The 13280-nt window shown below is 35.7% G+C and overlaps 1 protein-coding gene across 1 annotated transcript in view; it reads left to right on the forward strand.

Moving 5' to 3' along the window:
• The window catches only part of Dally (division abnormally delayed), a 346375-nt gene that overhangs the window by 88190 nt on the left and 244905 nt on the right, over positions 1–13280 (forward strand). The window contains exon 2 of the mRNA XM_064062229.1: positions 1682–1825. Within this exon, the coding sequence (XP_063918299.1) occupies positions 1682–1825 (144 nt within the window). The remainder of the gene's footprint in view (positions 1–1681; positions 1826–13280) is intronic.

Here is a 13280-nt window from a genome sequence, read left to right on the forward strand (position 1 = left end):
TCCGGAATTTTCCGCTGTCATTAAGCTCCTTCCAATCGACTAACACAAATGGAATTAACGCAGCTCGAAAATACAGAAAAATAAAAGCTGAAACAATACATTTACAAGATAGGGATCGATCGAGGCCCGACACTTCTCCCCTAATTTCCCATAAGCTGCGATAAGCATTTCAATTTTTTTCGATTCAAATGGGATGTGTGGGGGTGGGGCTGATGAAAATTTTGCCTCAGGTTCTGTGTTCGTGTGATGAAGGTTCTGTCACAGATGATGATCGATAGAGGATTCGTGAGTTCGGTTTGCAGTTACGTTTACAATTTCGGGAAGAGTTGAAAAGATAAATAATAACGATGGGGATGTGGAGCGGAGCCAAATTATCGACGGGTTCTTTTGAAGTTTGGTGGGATTGCAGAGGGTGTGGGATTGCACAGCAGGGGAGTAATCGGGTCTTGTTAATTAATCATCGCTCTAAACAGATAAACCCCCAATTACGGGGCTAATTAAGTGCCATCTGCATACATTAGTGGTTGATCAATAAACATGCAAAAAATGCACCCGAAATGTCAAGGTTCAAGTTTAGGAATTGTGAAGTGATCTTAAAATTTGACTTTTCTAGAGTCAAGTTACATTAGTGAGTTTCAAAATTATGTCAACCGGAAATAGTGATGTTATTATGTTCTTTTATACATGAATTTAGTCCGTAATAAGTAACTTAGTATAGTTTGAGACATGACCAAACCCGAAAACACTGTATTTATTTATAATTATAATAATTATTTTGTTTCGTGTAAATAGCGGCTTCTCGTTTTCTCACATCACGTTCTCCCACAAAAGGAAAAATTATTATTTTTAATTTTTCGAATGTTCCCCTCTAGGGTTGTAAACTCTATGGTTGAACTCTTTCATTTATTCTGACACCACGGTGTACACTATCATTGTTGCGTCTATATTTAAAGGTTAGAAACTAAAACTGTTAATTTAGTAATCACCAAGAAACTTTCCTAGTTTTCTAATCCAACACGCTTTTGAATTAAATCACAACTGCCCTCTAGGGTTATAAACTCTATGGTTTCTCCAACCGAAATCTTTCAATTTATTCTGACATCACTGCCTATAATGTCATCGTGTGTCCAAAAAAGTGAATTACAACAACGAAATTCGTGATATAATTTCCATATTGTGCAAAGAAACACATTTTCCTGTTGAAAAGTTATAAAGTAAAGTTGTTAATTTAGTAATCACCAAGAAACTTGTCTTCCGGTAAGGTTTGAGGTTATGTTTCAAACTGATTTGTATTCATGCCAATTTCTTTTAATTTTAGCTTGATGATGATGATGTCTGTGTTATTACAAAAAATATATGAAATTGTGGCAGAAAAGGGTTTGAATTTTGCCCTCCGACGTCCTTTATGGTGAATAAATTCCACCGACACCTCGAAATTTAATCTTCGCACGAAAAACCCAATTACCATTATTTTTAAAACAACTTCCACCTCCAATTTTTTTCACCGCGCATTTATTACTTGTGCCCATTTTACCATTTCCTCCAGCAACATCCTGCCTCCCTGCCACCTATAATTAAATCCGTTTTATCTCCCTGATTGTGTGTACACACCAGCTGTATGTTTTTATTACAAACAATCCCCGATTTGTTTATTTTCCTCTGGTAATTCTTTTTTTTCCAGGCAGTGTATGTGGTGGCGAGTGTTGTGTGGACGAAGCCGAAGATTTATTAAGGAAGCAAGGACAAAAGGACTTCGCCACGCTGCTCCGCCACAATTCCAGGTCTTTGCAGGGACTGCTCAGTTTCACGGCGGCCAGCCTGCAAAGTGAGTGGTAGACATTTTTAGGCGTTTTGTTTTGACATCCTCAGGATAATTATGCAAAATCGGATCATTAATTCAGTTGTAAAAAAAGATACGGCCATTACGCCCACGTTGTGCGATAGTTAATCAATTTATTGGAAGTAGCTAGTGCAGCTGTCGCGCGTCCGAGAAATCGTAAACTTGCTCGGGTTTAAAGAACTAGCGGTTTTGTTGACGGTGGCTTCTGGGAAGAGCCGAAAATCGGGCTTTGAGGTTATAAATGGCCGGTGAAGGCGATGCGTTTCTTCGTTTGATGTTTAAGTGATCGAGGTTTGATCGGCGCCCGCTTTGAAATGCGGGAAATTGGAAGAGTTATGATGTTCAGGATTTGAATAAATTTGAGTGTGTTTGGGTACTAAAATCAGTGGTTTTATATATTTACTTTCTCTATCCGTGGACAGTTGAAATCTCGCGTAAAAATTGAGCTGCAATTAAAAACCCCCGAGATTATTTCGCAATTTAAAAATACCGCACCAGGAACCTCCAAGATTCTATTATAATTGCAAAAAAAAACCAGACACTTGAGACTTCCAAGACCCAAAAGTCCAAGATCTGGGCCCTTCAAGATTGTTTAAAATTGTTTCAAAAATACACCCAAGGAGTCCCAAGACACTTGAGACCCCTAAGACTCCTTCAAAATTCAAACATCTGGAGCCCCCAAGTTTTTTAAAACTGTTTCAAAAATAAGACACAAGGAACTTCCAGACTCTTTGAATCAAGTTTTACTTTAGATAAAAATACACTTGGGCCCAAAGACTCCTATCTGGAACCCTCAAGATTTTTAAAAATTGTTTCAAAATAAAACACATTGGACTCCCAAGATTTTTTCACATTTATTTAAAAAGACATCAGTGGTCCCTAAGATTCTTTCACAATTTAGAAGTAACACATCAGGGAACTTAAATTTCTATTATAAAAAAAGACACTGGTGGCCCTTAAAACTCCTTCAAAAGTCAAATATCTGGAACCCTTAACATTTTTAAAAATTAATGTTTTCAAAATAAAAGGCGAAGAGCCTCGAGATTCTTTAAATAAGGACTACAGTGGCCACAAGGACTCTTTCACAATTTAAAAAATAAGACACCAGGGCCCCCTGAATTGTTTTACAATGAAAACTTGGGGTCCTAAGACCCGTATCTGGAGCCCTAATTTTTTTTTAATTGTTTAAAAAATGAAACACAATAGGCCCTCGAGATTGTTACACATTCTTTTAAAAAGACACTAGACATCCCCAAGATTCTATTACAATTAAAAAAAGACACTTGAGTCTCAAAGACCTCTTTGAATTGTTCCAAAAATAACATAAGATGTTTCAAAAAAAGACAGTAGAGTTTCACCTAACTTTTTTTCATGTATTTAATCTTTTTTACCTGTTTTTTCATCTGTTTTAGTGTATTTTATCATGTTTTAAGCAAACACGCCAATTTTGACGTTGTAGTTTTTCATTCATCAGAATTGAGATAGGGCGGGTGGGTGGGCATATTTTTTTTCCTTTTTGTTTCTTAATATATATTGCCTTCTTTTCACAACAAGAAACTTAAAACATGATTGAAGCGATACACAAATTTTCCGTTTTAAACATGTTTTAAGTGTCATGTTGTGAAAAGTCTGCACATATTAAAACAAAAAGGCAAAATGTAAGCCCGCCCACCCGCCCTATCTCAATTGTAATGATTTTTTTTATTCGCCATGAACAAAGGGGGCGAAGCTTAATTGCAAACTACTTATTTCTTTACAAGTAATTAAAAATATGTTTTTGAGTATCGTGTTAAAAAAATACTGTGTATATTAAGAAAAAGGGGCAAAATATAAAGCCCGCCCACCCACCCTATCTCAATTGTAATGATTTTTTTATTCCAAGACACTTAGACACATTTAAAATGGTAATTTTTTGTAGGAAAATATGGATTTTGCAATTAGGCTCCGCCCCTAAATCGGGCAACGAATGAAAAATTCATTACTACTATACTCAAAACATGTTGTGTTGAGTATCATGTTAAATATAAACCTCGCCCACCCACCCCATCTCAATTGTGAAGAATTTTTTATTGTTAGAAACTTAAAATACATTTCAAATGTTGAATTTTTGTAAGGAAATATGGATTTTGCAGTTAAGCTTCGCCTTCTTGGCTCACGACGAATAAAAAAATTCATTACAATTGAGATAGGGTGGGTGGGCGGGGCTTATATTTTGCCTTGTTTTCTTAATATGTGTAGTCATCTTTTCACAACAACAAACTTAAAACATGTTTAAAATGATAAATTTGTATAGGTAAATATCTATTTTGCAATTACGCTCCGCCCCTCGGTCTGACAACGAATGAAAAATTCATCACAATTGAGAATTGAGGCCGGGGCGGATATGGGTGGGGTCTAATTTTTGGCTTTATTTTTCCTAAATATACATAGTATTCTTGTATTCTAGTATTCACGGTACTCGAAAACATGTTTTTAATTCCTCGTAGAGAAATGAAGATTTTGCAGTTCAGCTTCGCCTTCTTGACTCACGACGAATAAAAAAATCAGCACAATTGAGATAGGGTGGGCGGGCGGGGCTTATATTATGTGTAGTCAGCTTTTCACACAAGAAAATTAAAACATGTTTAAAATGGTAAATTCCTGTAGACAAATAAGGATCTTAAAATTAAAAATAAGGATTTTACAATTAAGCTCCGCCCCTCGGTTTACGTCGTATACAAAAAATCATCAGAATTGAGATAGGGCGGGTGGGCGGGGCTTATGTTTTGCTTTTTTTATTCTTAATATACATAATATTCTTTCTGCGGAGGAACATATTATTAACCCCGCCCACCCACCCGTCTCCATTTGGGTGATTAATTTTATAAAAAAATTGTACTACTAAAATTTATTGCAGCAGAAAAAGACGAAATTTATGGTTTAGAATTTTGAACAGTTTAAATTTAGATAATTAAAAATAAAACAACTGTTCAAAGTTTTGGTTCGTTAAGACTATTTACACTTCTATTTTATATCTTCCTTATTACACATTCTATTTATTGTATTTTAATCTGACATGCCAATAACGTATGTTGTATATGTAATATGGCGAATAAAACATCGATATTACTATTACTATAAACCAAGAAAAAACCGTTGAAATATAAGTTGTAGATCAAATAATTTATAAAAGGAAAGTAACAAAATATCTGTTTTCTCACCAACGGTTTTAGAGATTTGCCGAAGATTCCAATAAGACAACAATATTGTCAATAGTTAACAGTATTAATTAAGGGTAGTCATCAGAATGAAGAGGGGGTGGGTGGGCGGGGCTATTGTTTGTCTGTAAAACACTCTCTAGGAAAAAGTTAGACTTCTCGTAGAGAAGTGAGGATTTTGCAGTTAAGCTCCGCCCCCTTGCCTCACGACCAATAAAAAAAATCATTACAATTGAGACAGGGCGGGTGGGCGGGGCTACATTTCGCCTTTTTTTTTTCTTAAAATGTGTAGACTTATTTCAACAACAAAAACCTAAAACATGTTTAAAATGGAAAACTTGTATAAGGAATTATCGATATTTCAATCAGACTCCTCCCTATAATTGCAAAATCCATATTTCTCTGCAAAAATATACCATTTTAACCATGTTTTAAGTTCCTTGTTGTGAAAAGGTGGCAATGTATACTAAGAAAAAAAAAACGCAAAATATAAGCCCCGCCCCAAGTATCTCAGTTCTGATGATTTTCTTTATTCGCCGTGAACCAAGGTGGCGAAGTATCGTGTTCAAAGAATACTATGTATGTATGTATATTAAGAAATAAAGGCAAAGTATGCCCTCAGGAATCTTTCAAAAAAATTAGATTGTTTAATAATAAAAAAAAACACTGTTGGGCCTCAACTTGGGAGGCCTCAACATTTCTAAAAATTGTTTTAAAAAATAAATCGCAGTGAACCCCCGAGAATATTTGACATTCTTTTAAAAAAGGCCCAAGAGGTCTCTAATTAATATTCTTTCATATTCAAAAGTAACAATAAGGGCCTTTCAAGATCTATTATCATTAAAAAATACCAGACACTTGTGGTCCCTAAATTCCTTCAGAAGTCAAACATCTGGAACCCCCAAGATTTCTTAAATTTTTTTCGAAAATAAAACAAGGAGTCCTGTGATTCTTTAAACAAAGATACCAGTGGCCCTTAGAATGTTTTCAAAATTTAAAAAATAAGACACCAGGGCCCCCATGATTGTTTACAATACAAGGCACTTGAAACCAAAGGACTCCTATCTGGTGCCTTCAAGATTCTTTAAAATTTTGTCCAAAATGAAACGCAATGGACCCCTGAGATTATTTCTCATTATTTTAAAAAAGACACCAGGGGCTCCCAGGAATCTTTCACAATTTAAAAATTTACGACACCTTCAACCCCCAAGATTGTGTAATAATTAAAAAAAACACACTTTGGGCCCTAAAGACTGGAGCCCTAAACATTTCTAAAAATTGTTTCAAAAAATAAATCACAGGGGACTCCCGAGAATATTTCACATTCTTTTAAAAAAGACACAAAAGGTCTCTAATATTCTTTCATATTGACCAGTAACACATCAGGGCCTCTCAAGATTTTATTATGATTAAAAAATACCAGACACTTGTGGTCCCTAAATTCCAAACATCTGGAACATTCAAGATTTTTTAAAATTTTTTCGAAAATAAAACAAGCCCCAGAATTCTTTTACAATTTAGAAAATAAGACACCACGGCTTCCAAGATTGTTTTACAATAAAAAAAACACACTTGGAGCCCCAAGGACTCCTATCCAGAGTCCGTAATTTTTTTTTTTTAATTCTTTCAAAAATAAAACGGCATGAACCCCAAAGATTATTCCATATTCTTTTAAAAAGACACCAGTGACCTTTTGGGTTCTTTCATATTTAAAAAATTAGACGCCAGGGCCCCCAAGATTGTTTTATAATAAAAAAAGACACTTGGAGTCCCAAGAAAAATTCTTTCAAAAAAAAACGGAATGGACCCCCGATATTATTTTAAAAAGACACAAGTCCTCAGGACTCTTTCACAGTTTAAAAATAAGTCATTAAGGGTCCTCAAGATTGTATTCAAAATTTAAAGAAAAAAAACAGACACTTGGAGTCCCTAACACTCCTTCAAAAGTCAAATATCTGTTACCCCCAAGATTTTTAGAAATTTTTGCAAAAATAAAACGCAATTATCTCCCGGGATTATTTTAAAAAGGACACAAGTCTCCAAGAACTCTTTCACATTTAAAAAATCAGTCACCAGGGGCCCTCACGATTGTATTTAAAATAATAATAATAAAAAAAGAGTAACTTGAGGGCTTTAAGTTTCTTCAAAAGTCAAACATTTGGTACCCTCAAGATTTTTTAAAATTATTTCAAAAATAAAACACAAGGTACCTTGAGATTCTTTTAACTATAGACGCCAGTAGCCCCCAGGGTTTTTTCACAATTCGAAAAATAAAATACGTGGGCCCCCATGATTGTTTTACGATAAAAAAAGGCATTTTGGGCCACTAGGAAGATTTTTTTTTAATTCTTTCAAAAATAAAACGCATCGGGCCCCAAAGATTATCCCACATTATTTTAAAAAAAGACACCAGTGACCTTTTGGGTTCTTTCATATTTAAAAAATTGGACGCCAGGGCCCTCAAGATTGTTTTATAATAAAAAAAGACACTTGGAGTCCCAAGAAAAATTCTTTCAAAAATAAAACGAAATGAACCCCCGAGATTATTTTAAAAAAGACACAAGTCCTCAGGACTCTTTCACAATTTAAAAATAAGTCATCAGGGGTCCTCAAGATTGTATTTAAAATTTAAAGAAAAAAACATACACTTGGAGCCCCTAACACTCCTTCAAAAGTCAAATACCTGTTACCCCCCGAGATTTTTAGAAATTCTTGCAAAAATAAAACGCAATTGACCCCCGGGATTATTTTAAAAAGGACACAAGTCCCCAAGATCTCTTTCACATTTTAAAAATTAGTCATCAAGGGCCCCCAAGATTATATTTAAAATAATATGTAATAAAAAAGCAGTAACTTGAGGGCTCTAAGAGGCCTTCAAAAGTCAAACATTTGGTACCCTCAAGATTTTTTAAAATTATTTCAAAAATAAAACACAAGGTACCTTGAGATTCTTTTAACTAGAGACGCCAGTAGCCCCCAGGGTTTTTTCACAATTCGAAAAATAAAATACGTGGGCCCCCAAGATTGTTTTACGACAAAAAAAAGACATTTTGGGCCACTAGGAAGATTTTTTTTTATTTCTTTCAAAAATAAAACGCAACGGGCCCCAAAGATAATCCCACATTATTTTAAAAAAGACACCAGTGACCTTTTGGGTTCTTTCATATTTAAAAAATTAGACGCCAGGGCCCCCAAGATTGTTTTATAATGAAAAAAAGACACTTGGAGTCCCAAGAAAAATTCTTTCGAAAATAAAACGGAGTGGACCCCCGAGATTATTTTAAAAAAGACACAAGTCTTCAGAACTTTTTCACAATTTAAAAATAAGTCATCAGGGGTCCTCAAGATTGTATTTAAAATTTAAAGAAAAAAACAGACACTTGGAGCCCCTAACACGCCTTCAAAAGTCAAATATCTGTTACCCCCAAGATTTTTAGAAATTCTTGCAAAAATAAAACGCAATTGTCCCCGGGATTATTTTAAAAAGGACACAAGTCCCCAAGAACTCTTTCACATTTTAAAAATCAGTCACCAAGGGCCTCAAGATTGTATTTAAAAGAATAATAATAAAAAAAGAGTGACTTGAGGGCCCTAAAATTCCTTCAAAAGTCAAACATTTGGTACCTTTGAGATTCTTTTAAATAAAGACGCCAATACCCCTCTGGGTTTTTTCACAATTCGAAAAATAAGAAACACGGGCCCCCAAGATTGTTTTACGATAAAAAGATGACACTTTGGGCCCCAAGGAGGATTTTTTTTAATTCTTTCAAAAATAAAACACAACGGGCCCCAAAGATTATTCCACATTATTTTAATAAAGACACGAGGGACTCTTTGGGTTCTTTCATATTTAAAAAATAAGACGCCAGGGCCCCCAAGATTGTTTTATATTAAAAAAAAGACACTTAGAGCCCCAAGAAAAATATTTTCAGAAATAAAACGGAATGGACCACCAAGATTATTTTAAAAAAGACACAAGTCCCCAAAACTCTTTCACAATTTTAAAATAAGTTACCAGGGGCCTAAGATTGTATTTAAAATTAAAAGAAAAAACAATAACTTGAGGGTCCTAAGACTTCTTCAAAAGTCAAAAATTTGGGGCTCTCAAGATTTTTTAAAATCATTTTCCGGCGGCACAATAAAAGCTAGGTAAGCGAAGTAAAGATACGCCGCTCTGTAGCCTAGTGGTCAAGGCATCCGCTCGGCAAGTGGAAGATGTGTGGTTCGATTCCCACCGGGACAGCAAACATTTTTTTCGCTTACCTACAATTTTAAAACTAAAACACAAGTATCTTGAGATTCTTTAAATAAGGACGTCAATAGCCCTCAGGGCTCTTCTTTCACAAGCCCACCCCAGAATGTTTTACAATAAAAAAAACACGTAGGTCCCTAAGATCCCTATTTAGAGCCCTCAAGATTTTTTTTTATTGTTTCAAAACTAAAAAAACAGTACTCTCGTGATTCTTTTACATTATTTTAAAAACACCAAACATCCCAAAATTCTATTATAATAATTAAAAAAAGCAGACACTTAACATCCTTAAAACTCTTGACATGGCCTGACTTGACCTGACTTAAATAGATCTGACTAGACCTGACCCGACTAGACCTGACCTGACTAGAACTGACCTGACTAGAACTGATTTGACTAGAATTGACCTGATTAGACCTGACCTGACTAGACCAGACCTGAGCTCACCTGTTCTGGAGCTCGCAATTTTTTTTAATTGTTTAAATAATGAAACTCAATCACGACATTTAATTAGAGGAAAAATGTCCAACTGGTGATTTAACAAGTGTATTAATCCTTAGTAACTCCTAAGAAGTGCGTAAGGATTTTTCTATAGTTTTAGGATATCGTTCTTAAAAATTTTGACGTGGAAAAAATTGAAAATATTTTGAAAATCCAGTAAAAAACTTTATACATTAGTGGTGGTTACAAGATATCGTGTAACTCCCACGCGGAAACTATATCATTCAAGTCGAGCGGCATATTTGTGAAATATAATACTGTACACAATCAGAGCTATCCGTACCAAACAACAAACAACACATCGACGCTATCAAGCCCCCTTTCATCTCAACTCACAACATCGCATCAAACCGCGACTCTATTTTGACTTCATTACCACAACACCGACGTTTTTCGAAGCCCCCCAACAACAAAACTTAATGTCACCTTGCCAAAGTCGCCGACTCGCCTCACCAATCCCGTCGTCCGCCGTGACGTCACCCGTCCGCCGCCATCCGCGCTTTATAGACTGCGCGGTTCGAATTCCTCTCACGAAAATAACCTCGAGTCCGTCCCTGAATCCCGAAACGGCATCTGTTCGATGTATCTATTTCTAGAAGGTTTTGCAAGCGTCTAGATATGCGCGAATCCCGCCGCTTATGCCGACTTAAACCGCAATCCGCGTGAGCTGTGAATTAACAAGATAACATCCAAGGCTAAAGCCGGATGCACACTACTAACCAACATAGAGTTATGAAGACGTCCCTAAACGTCAAAATCACGTGCTCCCGGCCCACTCGATCGTTCGTAATAAACTTCGGGGGCACGTGTCCGGGCTTGTTTTCTAATGGGGTGTGATTTATGGGGTGGAAGTGGAAAGTTTGGATGTTTGTCGATCTTGTGACTACTCGAATTTGTCATGGAAATTGATGGATTCCATTCAGGGTGGTTTGTTGAATGGAAACAATCTCGCGAGCGGTGACGCTGGATTTTTTATGGAGAGGTTATGAGATGGGTGTCACGTGACAAGTGGTGGGACGTGATTGGCGTGGCGATTGGACTGATCAACGACATGCAGCTCGCTTACAAGTTTTTTGAGTTAAATTAGACTCTCCTGGTGCGAAAAAGATAGTCCATAACACGAAGTGACGTTATTGACAGGATATTGACTGATACTGGGTTATTTATCTTGCGAGTTTATAGTTTGAAACTGTCAGATTTTTTGTACTTTTAACGCTCCATCTACTTCCAATGGAGCGTTGTCCATAACTCTTTAAAATTTATTCATCTCATTACAATTGCGATTCTCGCACGCTGATTGGGCGTGGACTTTTGACAGCCGATGCCTAGATGCTTTTAGCGCCCTGGAGAGGAAACGTAAATTCGATTGGAAATGAGATAGGAAAGTTGACTCAATTCATAAAAATCAAGATGTGTCAAAAATTTAAGTGCTTCCTGTTTGCTGATAAGAGAAACGAAATTACCTGTTTTGGGTCAATGGCAGATTAGATATAGCGCGTTTTTTGCGATGAACGAAATTGAAAGTAAACTCGGAAAATGAATTCATGTAGCGGAGATGAAAGGGAACAGAAATACCAAAGACGTCAAGCGTGTCTGATCGAATTTGGTACACTTTGTCGGAATAATTTTGTCTTTGTTTCCAACATACCTGGGATACTTTTATTTTGTTATTTGGTTCGAGTGAAGTCGGAGGCATTTGCATGAAAAGTGGACGAAATTGTACAGTTGACTTGATGGAATATTTATCAAGATTTAGCGGCTACATTCGATAATTTTTAACAATACTCGTTCTGATTGAGCTTGTAATGCTCAAGAGCTTAAGGCGCTTTCACACTGTCCTCATGAGTCTTGTTTGCGAACCAATAGGAATGGCAATGCATCCGTTCCATGATTCCACAACATAGTTCTTTTTTGTCGTGAGGTGGCACAATTTACCGGAAAAGCCGGCAAGATTTACAACATTCCAGCTGTTACAACACCGTGTAAAGCAACCTTTACAAGCACATTTCTTGTTCTCCAGAGAAATGGCGTTCGCCACATTTATAATTTAACGATATGCAAGAACTTCTGTGTGTGCTGTTAAGCGTGAAGCTGTTTAACGACATTATGAAAAGTGAGGTTATGTTGACGTAGTCTGAATTTATAGGTGTGGTGTGTTTATTAGCTATTAATTTAATTAAGTTATTACCATAAAGCCGTGACAACAGTATAAGACCAAAACACACTTCATGGCGAAATTCGGTTCCAGCTATCGTTTAATTTAGATGAAATAATATTCGTCATAAAGTTGCGAAGTACGTATTAAAGCGTATGTGATAAATTATGACGTAACCATAAGTTCCTAATGGTTATAGCAAAATCCCTATTTAGCGATAATCGTACTTTAGGTCTCTTAAATTATGCAGATGTTATTCGTTTTGATAACGTTAAATAATTATAAATAATTTCACAACTTAATATAGACAGTGATTGCTATAATTCCAATTTCGACGAGGCGGCAAAACGCTCTCTGTGATCAATTTTTGGCGCGCAATTTGAAAAAGTGTGTTCGTAAGGGTATTACACGCAACAGTTTGTTTTTTAAATATGATAATGGTTGCGTTTCAGTGTTTATCTCGTTTTAGAACGTCGCTAATAAAACAACTGCGACAAGATAATTGCGGCATGTTTTTCGATCGCGTCACGTTCACATTATAAATTTAATTTAGGTGGTGTCTGTCTTATTAAACGAGGATTTGCGAAACATGTGCTCGCTTTGTTTGAAACGCGACCCACGCGCTTCTGATTTAACAAAATCTCTTTGTAATTTGTACAAAACGACGACAAAAGGGAAGATTTTAGTGGAGAAAAAATTTGTTGTGGCGGTTAACTGGCTTGTTTAATAATTTCTGGGGATGACGTCATAGCTCGGAGCGGGATCATCTGGAATTTGGCGATGTTCCAGTGCAGCCGGGAGAGTTTCAGGTTTTCAAAATTGTCAGTGAAACTTGAATTTGGATTTCAAAAATTTTCAAAATTTCTGAAAATTTGCAGGAACTTTTGTTTTTCTGGGTGTTAAAAAGACTTTTAGATGTTCTATTTTTCGATTTTTAATTTCTCATGTTCTTGAAAAAAATTTAAAATCAAATAGAGAAAGCGAAAAATTAAAAATCGAGATATTGAAAAATGAAAAATTGTGAAATTCAATCGAAAAACTGAACAATTTAAAAAGTAAAAAATTGAAAATCAATAAAAATAAAAGTTGAAGAATTGGGAAAACGAAAAATTGTAATTTGTACAAAACGACGACAAAAGGGAAGATGTTAGTGGAGAAAAAATTTGTTGTGGCGGTTAACTGGCTTGTTTAATAATTTCTTGCGATGACGTCATAGCTCGGAGCGGGATCATCTGGAATTTGGCAATTTTCCAGTGCAGCCGGGAAAATTTCAGGTTTTCAAAATTGTCAGTGAAACTTAAAATTTGAATTTCAAAAATTTTCAAAATTTCTGAA

The sequence above is a fragment of the Zophobas morio genome, unplaced genomic scaffold (genome assembly GCF_036711695.1).
Source record: "Zophobas morio isolate AGI-343-1 ecotype UQ-CSIRO unplaced genomic scaffold, CSIRO_AGI_Zmor_V1 ptg000022l, whole genome shotgun sequence".
Classification (NCBI taxonomy): Eukaryota; Metazoa; Arthropoda; class Insecta; order Coleoptera; family Tenebrionidae; genus Zophobas; species Zophobas morio.